This window comes from Sylvia atricapilla, chromosome 25, assembly GCF_009819655.1.
Source record: "Sylvia atricapilla isolate bSylAtr1 chromosome 25, bSylAtr1.pri, whole genome shotgun sequence".
NCBI lineage: Eukaryota > Metazoa > Chordata > Aves > Passeriformes > Sylviidae > Sylvia > Sylvia atricapilla.
In genome coordinates, this window is record NC_089164.1 from 2,699,091 (window position 1) to 2,720,685 (window position 21,595).

Genomic DNA, 21,595 nt, shown 5'->3' on the forward strand with positions numbered 1-21,595 from the left:
TTGGCCTGGTCACTTCAGATGTCACAAAGAGAAACAGTCAGAAAATCCACTCATCACTTTTCTAAACTCCAAAACACAGTACAGAACAATTATGCATAGAGTATTATTGTATAATACGGTATTTATTCTAATATTTGCAAAAAGCCAACTTTATAATACGCATTTATAACAAGGGTGGGCAGAGTAAGGCTCCATCATCTTCCTCACGTGGCCTTTTAATAATCTTTTTAATTACACGTGTGTATTGTATAAAGGAATAATACCGTGTTTGAACATTAAGGCAATAAACTTCATAAAATTAACACTTTTCCTGGAGTTCTCCTAAATTCTCCCGTCTCTCCGACAAATTTAGCCAGTCTTATCTTAGTTCCTTCCTGTTTTCTGCTCTTCACGGAACATCTGCAGGAGGCGGGCTGGGAACCTCCCCTCGCTCTCCTCCTTTGGCATGGCGCTTTTCACACCTCTTTTGTTATTTTAAAACATCCATCGCTGTTTCCATTTTGTCAGCCACGACTTTTACTTGTTTACCCCAGTTCTTTTACCTCCCTCACCTCCTCCCACGGTCCTGGGGAAGGTCACGGCGGCCTCACCTCCCGTGTGGAGATGCGGGAATTCGCACGACCAGTTCCAACCAGTTCGTTATCGGAGATTCCCACCCCAAACCTCCCCAACTGCTGCCGGGGATGTTCCCGGCCCCGGGGAAGGTGATAAAGGCACCGGGGGCAGGGCGGGATGGCTGCGCCTTGAACCAACACCCCTCCCAGCGGGGGGATAAGGGGGAGGAGAGGCTGGAGGCGCCCAGGAGGGGATGAATTGGGTGGGCAAAAGGTTTGGGAGACCCTCCGAGTCTCCTCCCCGCCGTTTGCAGCGCCGGGAGGTGACAGACGCCTTTCGGGAGGTGACAGGCAGCGGCGGTCCCCGCCCGATCCCCCGGCACGGCGGCGAAGGTGAGTGCGATGGAGCTGGGTCCCCCCGGGGCTCCCCAAAGCCCCCAGCCTTCCCCCGCCGCTCCTGGGGTCTGCTCCAGCCACGGGAAAAGGGGCTCCTGCTCCCCACAAATGTCCCGGCACAGGTCTGGGGGCGCCCCGGGGACAGATGTGTTAATGCTGGAGCGGGATGGTGGCAGATTTTGGGGGGGTTGATGGCCTGGGGGTGCGGGGAACCCCCACTTTGGACAGATATTCCAGGAATTGAGGGTGCAGGATTCCCTCTTCCATGGATATTCCAAGCCTGGGATGTGCAGGATCCCATCTTCCATGGATATTCCGTACCCTGGGGGTGCAGGATCCGCACTTTGGATATTCCAGGAATTGAGGGTGCAGGATTCCCTCTTCCATGGATATTCCATGCCCTGGGGGTGCAGGACCCCCAATTTTAAGAGACATTCCATGCCCGGGAGGTGCAGGATCACCAGGATCCCCTCTTCCACGGATTTTCCATGCCCTGGGGGTGCAGGGGCCCCCCTTTCAGGGGGTGTCCGGCTGCTGAAGGGGTGCGCTGTGCGGGGCTTTGATCTCATCCCGCGGTTCCCGGAGGAATCCGGCCGGTCCCGGGGGATGAGGGAAGCGTGTCCCGGTCCGGCCGCTCTCGGGGGCGGAATCAGCGCCGGGAGCGGGATGGGAAGAGGAAGGGAAACTCCAGGGGGAGGGACAGGAACGCGCCGGGAGAGCTCCGGGTGGGCTCCGGGTGAGCTCCGGGTGGGCTCCGGGTGGGCTCCGAGTGAGCTCCGGGTGGGCTCCGGGTGGGCTCCGAGTGAGCTCCGGGTGGGCTCCGGGAGGGCTCCGGGTGGGCTCCGGGTGGGCTCCGAGTGAGCTCCGGGTGGGCTCCGGGAGGGCTCCGGGTGGGCTCCGGGTGGGCTCCGGGAGGGCTCCGGGTGGGCTCCGGGTGGGCTCCGGGTGGGCTCCGGGTGGGCTTGTCAGGAGGGATCGGCTCCCGCCGGATATTGGTGTGGAATGAGACCCGGCTGCGGGGCGGGAGGAGTGGGGTGCAGGGGTGAGAGATTGGGGTGCGGGACTGGGGTGCGGTATTGGGGTGCGGTATTGGGGTGCAGTTGCAAAGTTACAGGTTTGGGGTGCCGGGCCCAGGTAGAGGGGCGCAGGATTGGAGTGAAGGGGAGGGTTTGGATTCAGGATTGGGGTTCAGGGTTGGGGTGCAGGGAAGGATTTAGGTTCAGGATTGGGGTGCAGACAAGGATGGGGGTTCAGGATTGGGGTTCAGGATTGGGCTGCAGAGAAGGATTTGGGTTCAGGATTGGGCTGCAGAGAAGGATGGGGGTTCAGGATTGGGGTTCAGGATTTGGGCTCAGAATTGGGGTGCAGACAAGGATGGGGGTTCAGGATTGGGGTTCAGGATTGAGATTCAGGATTGGGGCTCAGGATTGGGGTGCAGGGAAGCATGGGGTTTCAGGATTGGGGTGCAGGATTGAGATTCAGGATTTGGGTTCAGGATTGGGGTGCAGACAAGGATGGGGGTTCAGGATTGGGGTTCAGGGGTGCAGGCTCTCCATCCCACCCCCGTGCTCCAGCGCTGCTCTGCAGGAGCTGGGGCTGACACCCGCAGTTCGGGGACAGAAGTGGGGTTTCAGGCTGCGGGGGCTCATCCAAGCCCCCGTGTCCCGGCACCGGCATCCCCTGGGGACATCACCGGGTGACCCACGGGGTGGGTGGTGACATGTGGCAGGGACAGACAGAGCCTCGGGCGGGCAAAGGAGGGTGCCAAGGCATTGCCAGTCCTGTGTCACCCCGCGGGGACAGCAAGCGGGGCTTTGTGTCCCCAGCTCTGCCGTGTCCTCGCTGGTGGCCACACCAGTGGCTCTGGAGGTGTCCCAGTGGCCCTGGGGGTGTCCCTGGCGGTGTCCCAGTGGCACTGGAGGCATCTCTGGGGGTGTCCTAGTGTCCCTGGGGTTGTCCCAGAGGCACTGGGGGTGTCCCAGAGGCACTGGAGGTGTCCCAGTGGCACTGGGGGTGTCCCTAGGGGTGTCCCAGTGTCACTGGGGGTGTCCCTAGGGTTGTCCCAGTGACTCTGGCGGTGTCCCAGTGGCACTGGGGGTATCCCTGGGGTTGTCCCAGTGGCATTGGGGGTGTCCCAGTGGCACTGGAGGTGTCCCTGGCAGTGTCCCAGTGGCACTGGAGGTGTCCCTGGCAGTGTCCCAGTGGCACTGGAGGTGTCCCAGGCGGTGTCCCAGCGCTCCTGGAGGTGTCCCTGGCCGTGTCCCAGCGCCCCGGGCGCGGGGTTGGCAGCACCCCGGGTGGCACCTGGCTGGCAGTGTCCCCGGGCCGGCAGTGACGTGCAGTGGGACGCGCTGAGCTGGCCTCTCCCTTGCAGCGGATCCCGCAGCTCCGGGAGCCCCGGGCGGGCTCGGGCCGGCGGCCAGGGCGCCTCTCGGGCAGGATGTTCCCCCCGCCGGGCTGCAGGAGAGCCTTCCCCAGGGAGGTACGTGCTCTCGGGGCTCTGCTGGCGCTGTCCCCGCGGGGAGGGAGCGCAGGAGCCCCCCGGGACCACGGCGGGCTCCATCCCGGGGGATGCTGAGGAGGCAGGAGGGCACCGGTGTGGGCTGGGGAGGAATTGGGGGTTAAGCTGGGCTTTGGGGGGAGCTGCTGCCTCCCCAGTCCTGCTGCAGCGGGGTCTCACGGCTCTCATCTCCCCACAGCGTGGCCCCTGGAGGGATGGGCCGTGGCCGTGTCCCCCTCCCGAGGACACCTGGCATGAGCCACCCAGGCACGAGCCACCCTGGCATGAGCCACCCAGGCACGAGCCACCCTGGCATGAGCCACCCTGGCATGAGCCACCCTGGGAGCACCAGGACAGGGGACACTGGCACAGGAGGCACTCGGTAAGGGCCAGGGCTGGGGGGACGTGTCCCAGGAGTGTCACAGGCACGGTGGGAGCACCGGGGTTTGTCAGGGAGACCCTCCCAGGGAACCCCCTGGCTCCCGAAACTCCTTCCCCAAAACGAGTCTGGATCCAGTTGCGGACCCCCAGGGGCAGAAAGGAGCCCCTTGGCTTTCTAAAACCCCAAAAGGAGTCTGGAAACGGCTGGATCCGGGTGTGGAGCTGACCAGCAATTTGTGTCTAAAGGATTCCCTTAAAAGCTTCACCCCTCAGGATTAAGAATGGCAAAACCAATATATTTACATAGGTTAAATTAATGATTCCTGCGGGTGGTGAGGATTGGGTTAAAGCACTTCAACCAGTGCAGCGTGGATGGTGATAACCAGGGCGCTGTTTATTAATTAAATCAATAGTTTCCAAGTTAATTAGCAATTAGGAAGTTTAGATCCATGCTGCTCACCCAGACCCACACAAATCTCTTGGCCTCACCCTCCAGGAGTGGCCTTAAAGGGCTCCAGACAGGAATCCACACTCACTCCTGGGAGGGCAGGGCTGGAAATTTCACTTTTTGGAAGCGGGGTTGAACTTTTACAGCCTGAAATGAGGGATCTGGGGGCTTTTGTGGACCATTTGGCCTTAAAAAAGCAACTGCTGTCCTCTGGGTTCCTGCCACGGAACATGTGCTCCTGTTTCCTGCCAGAGCCTGTTGCTCTCGGGGTTTCACATCCTCCTGGGGTTTCCTTCTGAGATATTTGAGCCGAGCTGCTCTCGGGGTTCTCCAGCACCGCTGGCAGCCCAATCCCCCGTCCCTGATTTCAGGGAGGTGAAATCTGAGCTGTTTCTCCCTAATTGAAACCCAGGGCTGCCCCCGGAGCAGGAGAGGCAGAAAGAGCCGAGTGGGGAGAGGGAAAGAGCAAAAAAAAAAACCAGAAAATCCCCGCGGGATTTTTGTGTCCTCACCTGGGGCTGTTCCCATTCCAGCCCAGACATTTCCCTGAGGACGTCCCGTGGAAGGAGGAGGAGGACAGGAGATGGGCACCCCACGATTGTCCCCCACGGCCGCCCTGGGATGACAGAGAAGACTTCCAAGGATTTGGGAATGGTTTTGAAGAGTGCTGGTACCTGGTGAGGGGCGCTGGGCCGGTGGTGGCAGCCACGGGACTGAGATGGGGCAGGGGCCACTCACTGCCCCGGTGACAAGGACAGTGTATGGGCACCCTCGGCAGTCTTAAATTCCCAAATTCCCATTCCCCGCAGGATCCACCGCCTGATCCCTGGCCCGAATTCCCCGAGGAGGAGCAGCCCCCAGCCTGTCCCCCCGCCGGCCCTCCCCGGTGGGTGCTCCTGTGGCTCTGGGGTGACAACGAGTGACACCAGGACCGGTGCAAGCTGTGCCAGCCTCTGCTGGGATTGCAGGGGGACCCTTCCCAAGCTAACCCCCGGCCCTGGGGCCGTGCTCCCGCAGGAATCCTGGAGCTTTCCGGGCGCACAGCCCACCCTGGAGCCACGGCCCGCCTGGGAGACGCCGGCCCCACAGGAGCCACCACCACCGGCACCTGACCCTGGTCCCCCAGGCCTGGGGTCCCCAGTCCCCACGAGGTTTGTGCTGAGCCTCCTCGGGGCTCTGCAGCCTCTCCCTGGGCAGGGTGAGGAGCCTGTCCCGCTGTTCTCCTCCTGCAGGGCACGAGCCGCACTCCAAGCGCTCTCCTGTCCCCTCCAAGAGGAGCCAGAGGGTGGCCAGGAAGGAGCCGCAGCCCCCGGACCCTCCGCGGCCCCCTGCTCCCCTCCAAGGGGCTGAGCAGAGCCCAGAACAGCCGCAGGTTGTGTGGTTTTACCTGTGCCCCCTCTATAATCCCCCAGCCGGCAGTGCGCTCACCCTGAGCCGTGCGCCGTGTCCTGGTTTTCCTCCAGGATGTGCCAGCGCAGGGTGGGAATGTCCTGGAGCCCCCCGGGCCGGCTGGGAGCCCTCTGGAGAGCTCAGCTGCTGCTCCTGGTGCTGCGGAGGCGCCGGTAGGAGATTTTCCCTGCTCCCAGGGGTGCTCCTGGCTCTGGAGCTGCCTGGCTCAGGGCTCTCGCTGTGACAGCTCTCTCCTCTCTCCTCCAGCCTCTCCCCTCTCCGCCTCGCTGTCTCCTGGCCAGGGGTGGAGCTTTTCCAGCCTCTTCTCCGTGATTTCCTTTGGGTTTTAGCATCCTTTGGGATGGACACGTGTCCTCAGGGCGTTGCCTGTCCCCAGGTTGAGCTGGAAGCTGGGCAGAGCGCCGTGGGCAGCCAGGAGCAGGATCCTTGTGCTTTGGGAACAGATCCAGCCCCTCCAGAGCAGACCTCCAGCTATCCTGACATCCAGGAGCTCCGTGAGGTATGGGGCTGCTGGGAAGTGCCGTGGGATCAGCTCCAGGCTCCCCAAACCCTCCCCACCAGCAGCACACGGCTTCCCCTGGGGATGTTTTTTATTCCCACCCTCAAGCAGAGCCTGGAGGGAGGCACAGGGGGACAAACCCTGTGTCCCCTGTAACAGGTAGAGCCGTGCAGTGCTGATGTCACCAAGGCTGGCAGCGGTCGTGGGTCACATCCCCCAAGCCCAGCAGCCCCTCCAGACCCTGCCAAGGGGGAGCTCCTGGAATCCAGCTCCTCTGGAGAGGCCGGGGCTGAGCTCAGCCCACGTTCCTGGGAACAGCCGCCGTGTGGAGCTGGAGAAGCCGAGGCAGAAGCTGCCCAGGGTGGGGTGAGTTTGGGATGTGGGGCAGCTCCTGGCGTGTCCCCACCCCGTGTCAGATCCCCCTGAGGCCACTGCTGCCCGTGGGGCCGTGCTGGCAGCGCTGTCCCCGTGTCCCAGCACAGCCACCCTCTGTCCCTCAGCCTCTGCAGAGCCCTGAGCCACCCGAAAACCCTCAGGTCCCTCCAGGAGCTGCAGCAGAAGCTGAGGCCCAGCCCAGCCAGGCTTCTGCTGGTGCCACCACCACACCAGAGATGTCCCCAGGGTCCGGTGACACAGACCCGGTACGGGCTCGGGGTGTCCCCTCACAGGGGGGCTGTCCTGGCCTTGGGGACACTGCCACAGGCACAGGGGGATCGCTGTGGCCTGCAGGACCCGGGCTGGGGTTAAAGGGCAGCTTTGTTTGGAGGCAGAGCCCGTGTCGGCCCCGCTTCCCTGGGAAAAGAGCCAGGGCAGTAACCCGAGGCTGGGGAGTGCTGGAGCGTGACCAGCCCTGGGGCTGGAGCTCTGAGGAAGCCGAGCCCTCCACCTTAATTACTGCCTAACGAGGGAGAAAGAAATCGGGGGAGCGGGGACAGCTCTGGCACCGAGGGAAGGGTGACAAACCAGTGGCTCCTTGCACAGGGTGACCAGTCCCGGGTTAGTGACCAGCACTGGCAGCCCCACTTTGGCTCAGTCCCTTTCTCCTCTGACCTTTCCTTGCCTTTTCCACCTCCCAGGCTGTGTGTGGGCAGCCCCAGCTCTGCTCCACGCTCCCGACACCATTCCCGGCCGGATTCGATTTCCGCTCGGCCGCCGTCCTGGCCAAGAAGGCAGAGATCGAGCTGGTGAGTCCTGCAGCCTCCACGGGCACCTGGGGCTCTGGGGGCCACTGCAGGGTGGGGAAATCCCACCTGAGGAGCTTTGGGGGTCTAGGAACACCTGCAGGATGGGGAAATCTCACCTGAGGAGCTTTGGGGGTCTGGGAGCAGCTGCAGGACGGGGAAATCCCACCTGAGGAGTTTTGGTGGGTCTGGGAACATCTGAAGGACAGAGGAATCTCATCTGAGGAGATTTAGGGGTCTGAGGGTGGCTGCAGGATGGGGAAATCCCACCTGAGGAGCTTTGGGGGTCTGGGAGAAGCTGCAGGATGGGGAAATATCACCTGAAGAGTTTCAGGGGTCTGAGGGCGGCTGCAGGACGGAAGAATCTCACCTGAGGAGTTTCGGGGGTCTGAGGGTGGCTGCAGGATGGAGGAATCTCACCTGAGGAGCTTTGGGGATCTAGGAACACCTCAAGGACAGAGGAATCTCACCTGAGGAGCTTTGGGGGTCTGAGGGTGGCTGCAGGACGGGGGAATCTCACCTGAGGAGGTTTGGGTGTCTACGAACACCTGAAGGACGGGGGAATCTCACCTGAGGAGCTTCGGGAGCGATGCTGGGTGCTGAGGGGTGTGAAGCTGGCGTTCTGGGGGCCTTGCAGGGCCGGGTGCTGTGGGCAGTCAGGGCTTTGCAGGGGCTCAGGTGATGGTTGGGGGCTTTGCGGACTGGCAGTGGGGGCTGTTGGGGGCCGGTTTTGGGGTGCTGAGCCCGCGGGCCTCCCTCGCAGTCCTACCAGCAGTTCAGCCTGACCTTTGCCGTGGTGGCCACGATGCTGCTGCAGAAGGAGCCCTCGATGGAGGCGGCGCTGGGGCTGGCACTCAGGGCCAACCTCCGCCAGCGCCGCATCCACCACCTGCAGCAGCTGGAGGATTTCATCGACAGCTACGACCTGGCCGCTGCCAGCCTCTGATGGCAGCCGCACCCTCCCGCCGGCTGGCCGGGGGTGGTGACAGCTGTGACAGGGCTGTGACAAGGCTTTGGGGTGCTCAGGAGGGTGCCGAGCCTGCGGGACAAGGTGGGAGATGGTGGCAGCCCCGCTCTGTCTCTTGGCGAAGGAGAATGAGCAGGGTGCGTTTGGTTTTAGCCCTGCCCAAACCCCTGAGTGCAGCAAAAGTTTTATGTGAAGGTGATGGGAGGGAGGGCAGCAGTCCTTCTGCTCCGTTCCCGATTGCTGGGAGCCAAACCCCGGCGGGTGTTCGAGGTTTTAATCTGAAATAAACCTTCTGTTCTCTTTGCAGCCGTTGTTCTGTCCCCGCTCTCCTGCAGGGGAGGGGTCCCACAGCCAACCCCGGCTGTGGCAGAGGTCACCCCTGGGGACCCCCCTGCCCCGGTGACACTGTCAGTGCCACGATGGGCTGGGAAGGAGCGGGGCAGACCCTGTGTTCAGATTTCAGCCAAACTTTATTGGATTCGTCACCGGCAGAGCCGCGCCCCTGGTCCCCTCCCCGTGGTGACACGGTGCCACCAGGGATGGAGAGCAGGTGGCAGCGGGGCACAGAGGAGCCCAGGGAAGGATCCCCAGCAGTGGGGTGATGCAGGCAGCTGCCCTGTGGGAGGTGCTGGAGGCCGGGCCCCGCTCCCTTCCTGCTTTACCTGTTCCTAATTTTGGGAGAGGCTGGCAGGAATGGCAGGCTCTGCTCTGCCAGCAGCCCCCCAGGGGGAAAAGATCCCAGCAGCTTCTCCCACTCAGCCTTGGGCTGAGTCCAGGATGCGCTTGGAACGTGTTTGAGGCCCTGGCAGGACCTGGCAGTGCCACTTTGGGGACTGTCCCGCTGTTAGGACACGCTGCAGTGCTTGGCCGTCCTGCCCCTGCCCCTGCCCGGGGGCTCCCTGCCCGGGGAGTTCATCCCGGGTTTGGGGATGGGCTTCCCGAAAAAGAAACCCTCCTCCTCCGAGTCTGAGTCCGAAGATGAGGAGCAGGTGGGACACCAGGAGTCCTCCTCCTCCTCCTCCGTGCCATCCTCTGCCCGGGGGCCGTGTCCGGGAGGGGAGGTGCCCGCTTGGGAATGCGGATTTCCACTGCCTGCTGCTGTTCGGGGGTCAGGAGCCGCCAAAAGCGGGTGGCCCGAGGCTCCAGGCTCGTTGGGCCGCTCTGGGCTGGGCTGGGGGGCCGAGGTGTGGCCGGCTGGGGGTCCCAGCACCCCTGGGTGCTCCTTGGCAGCATCGCTGCTCCGCTCCCGCGCGGCTGCTCCAGCATCCTCGGGGCTCCGGAACGCGGGGTGCACTGGATCCGAAAACGCCTCTGGAAGAGGGGAATTGGCCGTGAGGGAGGAAGGAGAAGCTGAGCCTGCCCTCCTCACAGCCCTCCCACAGCCAGGCTTGTCTCGGGACACAACGGGCTGGCACCGGGCCACCGCGGGAGGCGGGCTGGGGGCTTTGTCACCACATCCACCCTGTGCCATTCCCATAAAAGCCTTGGAGAAGTTGGGGTATGGGGTTTATCACCACATCCCACCGTGTGCCATTCCCAAGAAAGCCCCTGGGGAAGATGGCCTGGGGGCTTTATCACCACATCCCACTGTGTGCCATTCCCAAAAAAGCCTTGGAGAAGTTGGGCTGGGGTTTATCACCACATCCCACCCTGTGCCATTCCCAAGAAAGCCCTTGGAGAAGTTGAGCTGTGGGGTTCATCACCACATCCCACCGTGCGCCATTCCCAAGAAACCCCTTGGAGAAGTTGGGCTGGGGTTTATCACCACATCCCACCGTGCGCCATTCCCAAGAAAGCCCCTGCAGACTGGGCAGAGCCCGGATTTTCCCCCACTCCTCTCCCACCCCAGGGCAGTGGGATCCTACCGGCGCCTTCCCCGCTCCGCCTGCAGCCCCCCGCCGCCGGGCTCCTGCCGGCCCGGGCCAGCGGCGTGCCCTCGGGGGATGGAGCCGAGGCAAAAGCCGAGTCCGAGGAGTCGGAGGCGGTGGAAGACGCGTCCTGACCGCGGCTGCAGGTGTCGGAGCAGAAGAGGCGGCCGCGGCGGCAGGTGAGGGGCTGTCCCCGCAGCGGCTTGCGGCACAGGCTGCAGCAGAAGCAGGCGGCTCGGGAGTGCCAGTGCAGCCCCTGGTGTGTCACCTCCTCGCCGTCAGCACCTGCGGGGACAGCCACAGGTGAGGGAAAGCTGCTTTCCCCCGCGTGCCAAAACCCATCCTGCGAAGGCTCCAGCTCTGCAGCCTCCCCAGGCGAGGCGGGGAGCGCTGCAGGCTCCTGGCCGTACCGATGGGGTCCCCGCAGGCCTGGCACGGCTCGGCAAAGAGGCTCTCGAAGCAGCCCCGGCAGCAGGGCCGGCCGCTCCGCATCACGTAGCGCTGTCCCCGAAGGGGCTCGTCGCACTCCAGGCAGCAGAAGTGCTCCAGGTGCCAGCGCCGGCCCTCGGCCTCGATGCACTCCTCCATGAAGATGAGCTGCAAGGGGAGAGCAGTTTGTTGGAATCCTGGAAATTCGGATTTTAGTAGATAGCAATACACATGAGTCAAGACGGAAAACTTTGGGCACTGTCCAAGCCCTTCTTCTTCACTTTCTTCTTTCTTCTTCATGTTTTCGGGTGGTTTTCTGTAATTGGGTGAAAAAGGTCCACATTGCGGGCCTTGGGTGGTCATTATTGGGTCAGAAATATAAATCATAGAGGTGTCACCTCGCTATTGAGTAATTAGCACTTAAATAACCTTGGAAAGACTCAGAGGCGTTTCATTTAACCTCATTTCTCTGATTGCTGGTTAGAGCTCACGGTTTGTGAGTCTGTGAATAGATAAGAAATAATAAACATCCAAGTCCCGGAAAACTTCAGCTCCTGTGAATTGATCTCAATCCTGGCAGGGAAGAAGAAGCCAGAACCATCACAAAAACCCCCCATCCTCAGCACCCCGCTGGAAAACCCCCAGTGTTGGCTGTGCTGAGGAGTGAGGAGGAGCCCCCAGCCCGTGGGGCTCTCTGCAAGGCCCAGGAAGGAATATTCCTCCAACCCATCAGCGGCCTGGATGGATTTGGAGCCCCCCAGCCCAAGCTTCGGGGCATTTAACAGCCCTAGGGAGGCCAAAGCCTCCCCCTGCCCAGCGCCCACCTGGTCACAGGAGGCACAGCGGGGTCGGAAGAGCTCGGCGTGGTGCCGGCCGCAGTAGATCCTCCCATCCTGCTGGAAGTAGATGAGATCCACCAGCTGCTGGTGGCAGAAGTGGCAGGAGAAGCAGGACGGGTGCCAGAACTGATCCCCGAGGCGAGACGCTGAAATCCCTGGGTCTCCTTTGTTCAGCCTCCGGCCGCACTGCGAAGCAGAGGGACACAAAATTTGGGGCAAGGCTGGTTTTTGGGGACGGATCCCAGCCAGGGAACGGGTGCTGGAGGGGACACTCACCTTCCTGCAGGGACAGCCGTGGCAGGGACCTGGCACGGGACACGCCAGCCCCTGTCCCAGAGCCTCCTGCCTGCGGCGGGCGCTGAAGGCTCGGAGCTGCCGCCGCTCCTCCTCGGCCAGGTCGGGGCAGAACCGCTCCTGTGGGGCACGGGGGTGATGCTTTCAGGGTGCTTTAGGATTTCACCTTGTCTATTTTTCGTACATCTGTAATCCTGCGATTCTTTGGGGTGTAACTCTAAATAAACACAGTGCGAGCTGCTGCTTTCTCATTTAGACAATTCCAATCCAGAAGGCCTCACTGCCTCAGGCCCCCAGAAAAATAAGTTGGAGGGGAGCAAACTTGGGGTAAATGACTTCATTACATGAAGCTGTAATTGAAAAATTAACCCCCAATATACAAATGGACCAAACTTATCAAAGTGTGAAAACCTGTGGTCCATTTTTGGGTGTAGCCCCTGAGGGGATTTGTCTGCCCAAAACGTACCTGGAAGGGCCTTCAATAGACATAACAGCTTTTTATTCTCCTAATTTTGTCTGCCCTCTGTTTTCAGGGAGCCCCAAAAAGGCATCAGGTGAGCCCGGGGAGGGGGGCAGCACCCCAAAATAAAGGGTTCTTACATCACAGTCCTGAGGAGGCAGCTGCTGCAGGAGGGCTCTGGCGCGGAGCTGGGTCCTGTCCGAGGGAGGAGGAGAGCCGGGCTGCGGCGAGCACGGCCCCAGGCACGGCAGGACCTTGGGAGGAACAGCCGGGGTTTCAGACGGGGATTACACTGTGCTTAGCATTTAACTGTGCTCAAAATGTGTGTTTAACGCCGGGGTGCTCTGGTGTGGGGGAGAGCTGCCCACCTAGGGGACATGGAGCACGGCAGGACCTTGGGGCAAACAGCCGGGATTTCAGACGGGGATTACACTGTGCTTAGCTCCAAAATACTAAAATGTGTGTTGAACCTCCAGAAATGGGGTGCCCTGGTGTGGGAACCCCCCGGGGCTGGGGGACAGCAGGGCGCTGCCCACCTCGGGGGACATGGAGCACGACCCCAGGCACGGCAGGACCTTGGGACAAACAGGTGGCATTTCAGACGGGGGTTACACCGTGTTTAGAATTTAACTGTGCTCAAAATGTGTGTTTAACACCGGGGTGCTCTGGTGTGGGGGAGAGCTGCCCACCTGGGGGGCACAGAGCATGGCAGGACCTTGGGAGATACCTGCGGGGTTTCAGAGGGGGATTACACCGTGCTTAGCTCCAAAATACTAAAATGTGTGTTGAACCTCCAGAAATGGGGTGCCCTGGTGTGGGAACCCCCCGGGGCTGGGGGGACAGCAGGGCGCTGCCCACCTTGGGGGACATGGAGCACGACCCCAAGCACGGCAGGACCTTGGGACAAACAGGTGGCATTTCAGACGGGGGTTACACCGTGTTTAGAATTTAACTGTGCTCAAAATGTGTGTTTAAGGCCGGGGTGCTCTGGTGTGGGGGAGAGCTGCCCACCTGGGGGGCACAGAGCATGGCAGGACCTTGGGACAAACAGGTGGGATTTCAGAGGTGCTCTGGTGTGGGGGAGAGCTGCCCACCTCGGGGGCCGTGGGCTCGGCAGAGGGCTCCAGGTACTCTTCCAGGGCACAGCCCGAGTCGCTGTCGGATGAGGCCGGGGGGAGCCCGCTGCTGGTGCCGCAGGGAGAGGGCTCGTCCCGCTGGGGCCATGCGGGGCTCGGCAGGGACATCAGCTGGGGACACAGACACAGGAGGTCAGGCACGAGGCAAGGAACCATCCCTGGACACAAATCCTGTCCCTCGTCCCAGCGAGGGACCCTGGGCCACGTCCAGCTGGAGTGATGCTCCTCCAAACCACCACGGCCTCAAAACCTTTGGCTGAACAATTGCCAAGGAGGAGTCCAAGGGGTTTTTGGGGGTTACAGCAAACCCACAGGACACAGGCACTGGGCAGGGCTGGGGCTTTGTTGAACAAGGATGAGGTGGGATGGGGTGTGGGATGGGATGGGATGTGGGAAGGGAAGGGGATGAAGCCAGGCAGGGAAGACCCCAAATGCCCAAGCTTAAGCTGGAGCAGGTTTTAGAAAACAGCAACACCCACAGCTGGAGCTTCCCCACCAGCCCTTTGCTGGCACGGCTAATCCCGGCTCTAGTGGGAACACACCGAGGTTGAGCCCAATTCAATGGAAAAATAATTCCTTGCCCTGGGGCTGCCATTGTTCTGCCCAGGGCTGTGCCTGCCCACAGCACACGCCTGGCTCGGGGTTACGCAGTGGAAACCCATCCGGTGCCGTCCCCTCCTCCCCACGCTTTCCACCGCGCTTCCTTCCTGCCCTGGCTTCCCCAAACAAAGGCGACATGCTGATGTGGTGGCTCCTGGGGTTCCCTGGATGCCAGCCCAGAGCCCGACGCCCTCAGCCACCCTTCCTGCCCTGCCACGGGCGGCCAGGGTGGGATGGGGCCCAACCGCTGCTCCCCCAGGGAGGAAATCACGGGGCTGGGACCAAACATCCCCAGGGATTCACCCCCGGCAACGCCTCCCATGGATGGATCAACCCCTCTGGAAAACGTTCGTGCATAAAACAAGCTCAGGGATGAGGGGTGAGAACGCCCAGACCACGAAATTTTGGTCCTCCTACACCTCTGCCACCACACGAACCCGTTCCCTGCTCCACACTGGGATGGTGCTGGTGTGTCCCCCCTGTCAGGGACACCCCAGTGTCCCCAGTGCTGCCACCAAACACCTCCTGCTCCCCGTGTGCCCCTTCCCGGGCAGCACCTCGGGGTGCTGGGGTGTGACACCCAAAGGGGGGCAGCTCCGGGGTCCGGAGCAGGTGGGACTCACCGGGGCAGCTCAGGTTTCCCTGCCCTGCTGCCGGGTTAGTGATTAACGCTGTAGATGGGCTAACCAGGGAGATGAAACAAAAGGGCTGCTGGCTTTCTCCTGGCCGGGTTTGGGGGTCTGGAACCCCCGGATGGGGGTTTGGGGATGCAGGGCTGGTTGTAGGGTGTTGTTCCAAGCTGTGCTTTGGGATAGGGATGAAATCATGATGAAATAACCTTGCCTTGCCTGCGTATTTGCTGCCCAAAAAGTGCCCTGGCCTTCTGCCTTGGCCAAGGACCATGACTGGCCCAGGAAACAGCCTTGGCTCTGCAGGAGGAGCAGGGTTGTGTGACCCTGGGGATGCTGAGTGGGGACCCTCATGCCCAGTCCCACTGCTGCTGGGGCCTGGTTTGGGAAAAGTGTCCCGGTTTGTCCCTCCCCACGGGGTGTGGGTGGCATTCCCGGCCTGCGCTTGGCTCATTAAGCCTCCAAGCTGCATTTGTGTAATCTCTTAGAACTTTGCTGTTAATTAGACCCCTCAGTGCTCTGGGGACTCAGCGGGGCCGGCGTGGCCCTGCCCCGTGAGGCACAGGGACCCCATCCAAGGGCCACCACCACGCTGAGGTGACACTGGGGGACAGCGGCTTGGGCAGGGCTCCCGGCCGCTGTGAAGGCACGGGGATGTGCCCGAAAAGCCCAGCCCAGCCCAGTTTGATGCGATTACGGCGGCTGGCAGCCGTCTGGGCTGTAAACAAGTCCCTGTAATTAGCCCCAGACGGTGACACAGGTACGCGCCTCTCATGCTAAAGAGCGGGGCAGCCCCAACAGGTCTGGCTCCTCTGCTCCCCGACCTGTCCCCTCTTCCTTCCTGCCCTCCCGCTGCCTCCAGGCGCTCCTGCTGCCGCCCTGCCAAGGGATACAGGGATGCTCCCAGGCTGCCTCAAACCCGGCCATCAATTCCCCGTGGTGGCACTTTGGGGGAGCTGCTCGTCCCTGCCAGCAGGTCCCCGAGAGGGGACGTGTGACAGAGCAGTCGGGCAGGCTGGGTGGCACTGCCTGTCATCTGCCGTGGCAGTGAATGCTCTTGTCCAGCCTCCCGAGGCGTTTGCCCAAGCTCCTCTTGCTCTCGGCAGGGTCGGGAGCCGCGGCAGCTCCCCGGGTGCGGGAGGCTGAAATTCCTGGGAGCGTTAATCTGATTTGGCTCGGCGGCAGCAGCCCCTGCCTCCAGCTGGCTGTGTGGGCTCCCAGCCCTCCGCTGCCAAGGTCACACATTAACTTGGAGCTCAGCCACCGCAGCCCGCTCGGAATTCAGCACAGGCTCCTTGTTCCCAGCACCGAGCTGCCTCAAATCCCCAGAAAAAGAAAAAAACCAAAAAAACAAAAAAACATACCAACACCTCCAAAAAAGCCCCCCTCAAAGCACCCAGCAGCCCTGGCAGCCCCACGCTGGCCTCACCCACGGGAGAACCTGTTTTTGCTTTGAGCTCCCGTCAACACAGCTGCGCTGGAGGAGAGCGGAATAAAGATGCGGAGCAATAAAAGATGCAGAGCAGTAAAGATGCATCTTTTGGGCTGAGATAAGCCGAGGTCTGGCAAGGAGAGCCGGAGCAGCAAGTCCTGCCCGACCTGGAGCCGGTCTCACCGAGGAGCCCACGGTGCCTTTTGGACCCGGGGTGGTGGCACCCGGTGGAGCAGCCCTTGGTGACACTGCTGGGCACAAAGCGAGCGGCCCTCGCTTTCAAAAAGGCCTTTACATCCCCCCTCAAATGATGGGGAAGGGTCTCGGCAGCCTGCTCTGCCGCACGGCAGCGTGTCACCGGAGGGGACAGCGGCCTGTTGGCTCTCCAGGGGATGTGCCTGTGCTGCAAGGGCTTCTCCTGCCGTGTCTTCCCTCAGTCGCTCAGGCACGGAGCAGTAACCCATTAAAACACCCTGCCTCGGCCATTCCAACCTCCGCAGGTCCGGACCGAGACCCCCGCCCCTCCTGTCCCTGCGGCCACCGGGGTGAAGATTCCCGACCCCTCCTGTCCCTGTGACCACCGGGGTGAAGACCCCTCATTCCATCCTTCCCTGCGGCCACCGGGGTGAAGATTCTCGACCCCTCCTGTCCCTGTGACCACGGGGGTGAAGATTCTCGACCCCTCCTGTCCCTGCGGCCACCGGGGTGAAGATTCTCGACCCCTCCTGTCCCCGTGAGCACCGCGATGGAGCCCCCCCACCCCTCCCTGTGGCCCCCAGATTTCATCTGAAGGGGCTCAGCTCCATCCCCGATCCCGAACCATCCCATTCCCGGCCGATCCCAGCCGGTCCCAGCCGGAGCAGCGATGGTGGGACCGGCGCCCCCATCCCCGCGCACCTGCGGGCTGCCAGAGCCCGGCACCATGGGACAGGCGTCACCTCCCGCTCTCAGGGGACATTTTCTCCAAAACAAAGACCGAAACAAAAATATTATCTCCCTCTCCTCACAAAAAAAATAACTCTCCAAACAGCCCCAATCCCCCCGCTCTGCCTCGTTCCCCTTCCCCTCGCAGCAGCTCCGCACCCGGGATCCTCTCAGTTTCCCTCTCCCCGCCTCCATCTCCGCACGGAGCTGGCAGAGCCGAGCCCGGGAGTGGTTTCCAGCCGTACGTACCTGCCCTTTCCCGGCGCTCCGGGCCCCGCTCTCCGCCGCTCGGGGCTCGGCCGCCGCCGTCCCGCCCTGCTCCGGAGGACGCGAGGGAATGGAGCCTGGCCTGGGAAAACTTTGCAAAGCGAAAGGAAAACATCCAAGCTCAATCAGGGAAACGCTTTTTTTTTTTTTTTTTTTTTAAAGTTTTTTTTTTCCTTTCCTCTCTCTCTCTCTCTTTCTCTCTCTTTTTTTTTTTTTTTTCTTTTTCTTTTTTTTTTTTTTTAATTTTTTTTTTCCCTGCCTGCCCAGGCACTGGCTGCGCGGCAGCCGGGGTCCTAATTAGAGGCTTTTTAGCCTAAACCTCGGGAGCCAGCCAATGGCTGGAATTCCAGGGCAGGCAGGGAGGGGAAGGCGGGGGGGGACATTAACCCTACAGGGGAAAGAGCTGCCGATGACATCTGCCTCGCTCCTACCTCTCTCATTTTCCGAGCGCCCGCGCCCTTCCCTCCATCTGCGGCTCGGTTCACCCCAGGTTGCCGTTTGATGACTTTTATGATCCCCGCGCGGTGATTTATTTCCCTGCCGAGATCAGAAAGAGTTGAAGCTTCATGAAAGAGAGGGAAGTGTCATTACACCCCAATTTAGAGGTGGAGAAACTTTGGCTGGGCTCTCACAAAGGAGTTAGCCAGCGGCAAGTCAGGATGTCCTAGTTTCCACAAGCCCTGAACACCTGACGAGGCTCCTCCAAGCCATTCCAGACCGGCTCCGGCTGCAGCAATTCCACCCGGCCAGGAGTCAAGGGGAAAAATTTCTCAGAGCCCTGACGCGAGGCACAGCGTCCTGCTTGCCTTTCTGTGGATTTCTCAGCACGCTGTAAGATTTTCCTGCCCGCTGATGTGACTTTTGGACGCAGCATCCCCACCCCTCAAAAAAAAAACCCGGCTGCGTCTGCAGGTTCCAGGCTGGATCTCTGCCACCTGCGTGGTCCCAGGAGCTGTGGCTGCTTTTGGGAGCCCCGAGGGGTGCAGATGGCTGGTGTGGGTGCTGGCATCAGCGTGGGGAGCGCAGCCAAAACGCACAGGGGTGGTTAATTTGGCAGAGGAGGTGCCAGGCGCCGTGACGAGCCCGTGGCACGGCTGGGTGAGGCACAGGTTTATTGCCCTGCCGTGTGGAAGTGGTTGCCCCATCCCTGGAAGTGTCCGAGGCCAGGTTGGACTTGTGATGCCTCAGGATTTCAGCTTTTCTGTTTTTCATACATCTAAAATCCTGTAATTCTTCAGTGTATAACTCTAAACATAGTGTGAGCTGCTGCTTTCCCGTTCTGCCCAAACACACCAGTTCTCTCTGGGAATCAAGGACACCTCACTGCCTCAGGCCCTGGGAAATATAAACCAAAATCAGCTGAGGGGGAGCAAATTTGGGGTAAATGATTTCATTATGTGAAGCTGTAATGCAAAATTAACCCCCAATATAACCCCAGATTTTATTCCCTAATTTTGGCTGGCTTCTGTTTTTAGGTAGCCTGGGTAAGGCATCACTTGGAGCAGCCTGGGACAGCGGGAGCTCTCCCTGTCCGTGGCAGGAATGGGATTTTTAAAGTCCCTTCCAACCCAAACCATTTGAGGATCCTCTGCAAAACCCCCCGAGCAAGGGGGAGAAGCAGCAGGAGGAGAAGGAGGGGAGAGCACCTCCACACTTTGCTGCTCTCTCTCCCTGCACAGGGGTCCCACCGGGGCTGTCCAGCCGGGGCTGGCACTGCCCAGGGTCCCTTTGAGGTCCCCGATGTCCCCTGGCTGTTATTCCACTCTTTGGCTCGGCTGGAGCTCTGTCCCTGCAGCTTTATCTCGGCCCTGCTGCTGCGTTGGACTTTGTCCCCGCGGGTGGTGACAGGGGCCCCCCTCGTCCCCTGCTCCCCCCACGCTCCTCCATCCCTCCCCAGGGCGGAAGGATTGACGGGCAAAGTCCTCCTCGGGCACGGGGACAGAGGGGTCACTCGGGGCTGGCCCGAGGTGGCATCAGCCACCTCTCCATGGCGACAGCGCGGTGTCACCGGCGCGTGGCCGCAGTGTCCCCACGGAGGGCAGGACACATCTCGGTGGCTCCGGGATGAGGATTCGGCAGCTCCCGGTGCTCCAAACTCGGGGCTGGTGTCCAAATCCGGAGCCGCGGGTGGGTTTGGGGTTGTAAAAGCTGCAATGGAAACGGTAAATTGTAAAATCTGCAGCTCGGATGAAGTCTCTGTGTGTGCTCCCGGCCGGAGGCTGTGTCCCGGGTCAAACGGGGCATTCCGGGCTCAGCCAGGATCCGGCACAGCCCGAACAACCAGGAGCCCCCCGAGGTGATCTAGGGGTGCGGCGGGACCCCAGCGCCACCCCGGCTCTGCCGGCACTGGTCTGGGACTGGTGGGACTGGGCCGTGCATGGGGACACTGTGACTGCTGCAGCCCCCCCGAGCCCCCTCCACTGACACCCGAGGGCATCCTTCCACCCCAATCCCTGCAAAATCCCCTCCACTGACCCCCGGGGGCATCCTTCCACCCCAATCCCTGCAAAATCCCCTGCACTGACCCTGCCTTGAGCAACCCTCCAGCCCAGATCCCCCAAATCCCACTGCACCCACCCCCAGACCCCTCCCCAATTCCCCTCCACTCACCCCCCACGACCATCCTCCCAACCCCAAATCCCCTTCCACCGACCCCCAGCCCCTCTCCTGCCGCGGACCCCTCCCCAATTCCCCTCCACCGATCCTCCTCGAGAATCCCCCGAACGCAGACCCCCAAATCCTTCTGCGCTGACCCCTTCCAGCGTCCTGTCCTGCCTCAGACCCCCAAACCTGACCCTGAACCCCCCCAAAAATCCCTCCCGTTCATCCCCTTCACCCCGGCCACGCCCATCAAGACACGCCCACCAAGCCACGCCCATCAAACCACGCCCACAGTAGCCACGCCCACAGTAGCCACGCCCACAGTAGCCACGCCCCCTGGCGGTGCCGCGCCCCCTGGCGCCCCCTGGCGGCCGCGCGGCGCTGGCGGTGTCGCTGCTGCGGCGGGCCCGGCCCGGCCCCGATCGCTCCGGGCCCGACCGGGGACCCCCGGACCCGCCGGGCCGGGCAGGGCCAGGGCCGGGCCGGGGGCCCCGACACGCCTCGGGGCCCGGGAAAGGCCGGGCCGGGGCCCCGACACGCTCCGGGCTCCCGGGGCGCCGGGCCGCAGCTCCCGGACGGCGGAGCGCCTCAGGTACCGAGCGGCGCCTGGAGCGGGGCCGCGGCATCGCCCCCGTCCCCTCCCCTCGGGCCGCGCCTCGCTGCCAATTCCCCGGTACCCCCCCGGGACTCGCCCCTTCCCCGGGCCCCTCGTTCCTTCCCCCGGGCTCTGCAGGCCCGTCCTCCTCGTTCCGTCCCCTTCCTCAGCCCTTCATCCCCTTCCATGTCCCTGCAGCCCTGTCCTCCTCGTGCCTGCATCGCCTTCCTCATCCCTGCTTCCCCTTCCTCATCCCTGCTTCCCCTTCCCATCCCTGCTTCCCCTTCCCCATCCCTGCATCCCCTTCCATGTCCCTGCATCCCATTCCCCATCCCTGCTTCCCCTTCCCATCCCTGCTTCCCCTTCCTCATCCCTGCATCGCCTTCCTCATCCCTGCATCCCCTTCCCCATCCCTGCTTCCCCTTCCCATCCCTGCTTCCCCTTCCTCATCCCTGCATCCCCTTCCTCATCCCTGCATCCCATTCCCCATCCCTGCTTCCCCTTCCCCATCCCTACATCCCCTTCCTCATCCCTGCTTCCCCTTCCCCATCCCTGCATCCCCTTCCTCATCCCTGCATCCCCTTCCTCATCCCTGCATCCCATTCCCCATCCCTGCTTCCCCTTCCCCATCCCTACATCCCCTTCCCATCCCTGCTTCCCCTTCCTCATCCCTGCTTCCCCTTCCCCATCCCTGCTTCCCCTTCCCATCCCTGCATCCTCTTCCCCATCCCTGCATCCCCTTCCTCATCCCTTCATCCCATTCCTCATCCCTACATCCCATTCCTCATCCCTGCATCCCCTTCCCCATCCCTGCTTCCCCTTCCTCATCCCTGCATCCCCTTCCTCAGCCCTTCATCCCCTTCCCCAACCCTGCATCTGCCTCCCCATCCCTGAATCCTCATCCCTGAATCCCCTTCCTCATCTCTACATCCTCTTCCCCATCCCTGCATCCCTTTTCCCATCCCTGCATTTCCTTCCTCATCCCTCCATCCCCTTCTTCCTCCCTGCAGTCCCCTCCTCAATCCCCCATCCCTTTCCTCTTTCCTCCAGCCCCTTCTCCTTGCCCCTCCTGTCCCCAGAGCTGTCCCCCTGCTCCCTCCTTTTCCCGGGAGGATGTGTTGGGTCTGTCCCTGCGTGGCCTGGAGGGCTTGGTGTGGGACCAGGGGCTTTTCCAGGTCTGGGTGT

The 21,595-nt window shown here is 61.9% G+C and overlaps 2 protein-coding genes across 2 annotated transcripts in view; one reads left to right on the forward strand and one right to left on the reverse strand.

Moving 5' to 3' along the window:
* LOC136371448 (uncharacterized) overlaps positions 1 to 8,642 on the forward strand; it is an 11,972-nt gene extending 3,330 nt beyond the window's left edge. Inside the window, exons 2-15 of the mRNA XM_066335550.1 lie at positions 869 to 947; positions 1,471 to 1,697; positions 3,325 to 3,432; positions 3,650 to 3,832; positions 4,813 to 4,956; positions 5,089 to 5,165; positions 5,297 to 5,430; positions 5,512 to 5,651; positions 5,743 to 5,841; positions 6,066 to 6,188; positions 6,348 to 6,554; positions 6,689 to 6,829; positions 7,265 to 7,372; positions 8,133 to 8,642. Coding sequence (XP_066191647.1) covers positions 869 to 947; positions 1,471 to 1,697; positions 3,325 to 3,432; positions 3,650 to 3,832; positions 4,813 to 4,956; positions 5,089 to 5,165; positions 5,297 to 5,430; positions 5,512 to 5,651; positions 5,743 to 5,841; positions 6,066 to 6,188; positions 6,348 to 6,554; positions 6,689 to 6,829; positions 7,265 to 7,372; positions 8,133 to 8,315 — 1,953 coding nt within the window. The 3' untranslated portion in view covers positions 8,316 to 8,642. The remainder of the gene's footprint in view (positions 1 to 868; positions 948 to 1,470; positions 1,698 to 3,324; positions 3,433 to 3,649; positions 3,833 to 4,812; positions 4,957 to 5,088; positions 5,166 to 5,296; positions 5,431 to 5,511; positions 5,652 to 5,742; positions 5,842 to 6,065; positions 6,189 to 6,347; positions 6,555 to 6,688; positions 6,830 to 7,264; positions 7,373 to 8,132) is intronic.
* A 145-nt stretch (positions 8,643 to 8,787) lies between these two features.
* PRICKLE4 (prickle planar cell polarity protein 4) lies at positions 8,788 to 17,356 on the reverse strand. Its single transcript, XM_066335551.1, has 9 exons — positions 17,197 to 17,356; positions 13,321 to 13,473; positions 12,367 to 12,480; positions 11,749 to 11,886; positions 11,458 to 11,658; positions 10,615 to 10,801; positions 10,181 to 10,489; positions 9,861 to 9,946; positions 8,788 to 9,798 (listed from the first exon to the last, which is right to left on the reverse strand). Exons 2-9 carry the CDS (start codon positions 13,468 to 13,470, stop codon positions 9,181 to 9,183), a joined length of 1,803 nt encoding a protein of 600 aa, XP_066191648.1. The 5' UTR covers positions 13,471 to 13,473; positions 17,197 to 17,356; the 3' UTR covers positions 8,788 to 9,180.
* Between the last annotated feature and the right edge of the window lie 4,239 nt (positions 17,357 to 21,595).

What these genes read in the sequence shown, in the direction of transcription:
- PRICKLE4 (XM_066335551.1), bottom strand. Translation starts at nt 13,470, where the DNA reads ATGTCCCTGCCGAGCCCCGCATGGCCCCAGCGGGACGAGCCCTCTCCC. An exon ending in TGCCTCCTCAGGACTGTGAT is followed by an intron (nt 11,887 to 12,366) that starts GTAAGAACCCTT and finishes CGTGCCCCACAG; the next exon opens with GAGCGGTTCTGCCCCGACCT. An exon ending in GGCCTGCGGGGACCCCATCG is followed by an intron (nt 10,490 to 10,614) that starts GTACGGCCAGGA and finishes CTGTCCCCGCAG; the next exon opens with GTGCTGACGGCGAGGAGGTG.